Source organism: Poecilia formosa, unplaced genomic scaffold (genome assembly GCF_000485575.1).
Source record: "Poecilia formosa unplaced genomic scaffold, Poecilia_formosa-5.1.2 Scaffold1240, whole genome shotgun sequence".
NCBI classification, from domain to species: domain Eukaryota; kingdom Metazoa; phylum Chordata; class Actinopteri; order Cyprinodontiformes; family Poeciliidae; genus Poecilia; species Poecilia formosa.
Genome location: NW_006801179.1, coordinates 1 through 1,084, shown reverse-complemented (window position 1 = coordinate 1,084; position 1,084 = coordinate 1). Strand labels below are relative to the sequence as shown.

General features: G+C 43.6%; 1 protein-coding gene across 1 annotated transcript in view; it reads left to right on the top strand.

Annotated features, from left to right (window-relative positions):
* The window catches only part of LOC103132717 (kinesin heavy chain-like), a gene marked incomplete at its 3' end in the record, with an annotated part of 13,355 nt that extends 12,279 nt beyond the window's left edge, over positions 1–1,076 (top strand). The window contains exons 18-20 of the mRNA XM_016667551.1: positions 481–512; positions 558–772; positions 854–1,076. Coding sequence (XP_016523037.1) covers positions 481–512; positions 558–772; positions 854–1,076 — 470 coding nt within the window. The remainder of the gene's footprint in view (positions 1–480; positions 513–557; positions 773–853) is intronic.
* Between the last annotated feature and the right edge of the window lie 8 nt (positions 1,077–1,084).

The window sequence follows — 1,084 nt, the reverse complement described above, 5'->3', positions numbered from 1 at the left end:
CCAACAGTCATTAATTATGAAACAGGCGACAGACATTACATTTGATCAATGTTCCAGTTTCTGCTAATCCAAAGCAACTGATCAGCTTTAATTTAATGAAACCAGTACAGTTTTCTGTAGTTTTGTCTTATTTCAAGTGTAGAAAGATATTTGCACTTTTTAAAATTTAATATTTATTCAACACAAATCTGGATCAATCTGCCATTGATGAAAATTTCTAGTTTCACGTTAGAAGTGAAATAATCTGCCAGTGAAGCCGGAACTTTTCATCAGGTTTTTATCTTATAAAAAAGTTAGTTTTGTCTTATTTCAAGAGTTGCTAACATATTTGCACTAAAAACTATACAGAAATATTTGATAAAATGTTGTATTTTTGCATTAAAGACCGACTTTGTAACCGTCTTTATGTGACTCTGAAGGTCCACCCAGATTTCAGGCCTGATTTTTAATTTCTTTGTTGCCAGTTTTGTTTCTGTTCAGCTGGAGAAAGTTGATTTGTTCTAAGCATCTACGTAGAGCTGTGTGTCACCTGCGTAACCATGGTAACATCTGACCAGCTTTCCTATTGGCTCAGAATGCGGAGGCGAAGGGGAACGGCTCGGCGGTGGAGGAGGAGTTCACCGTCGCTCGCCTCTACATCAGCAAGATGAAGTCAGAGGTCAAGTCTCTGGTGAACCGCAGCAAGCAGCTGGAGAGCGCGCAGGCCGACGCCCACCGCAAGATCCAGGCCAACGAGAAGGAGCTGGCCTCCTGTCAGCTGCTCATCTCACAGGTAAGCTGTGCACAAGTCTTCAGCCACCTCTCTTCATTCACAGTTTGGAGGTTTTTCCACCTGCTGCCTTCGTTCGTCCAGCACCAGGCCAAGATCAAGTCTCTGACCGACTACATGCAGAACATGGAGCAGAAGAAGAGGCAGCTGGAGGAGAGTCAGGACGCGCTGACCGAGGAGATCGCCAAGCTGCAGGCGCACGGTCCGCACCCACCTCTTCCTCTGCAGAGCAAGACCAACACATATATGTTTAACTTTTACATGTTTCATCACATCGTATCCATAAACTTCACTATTTGTCTTCAGGGTTTAATG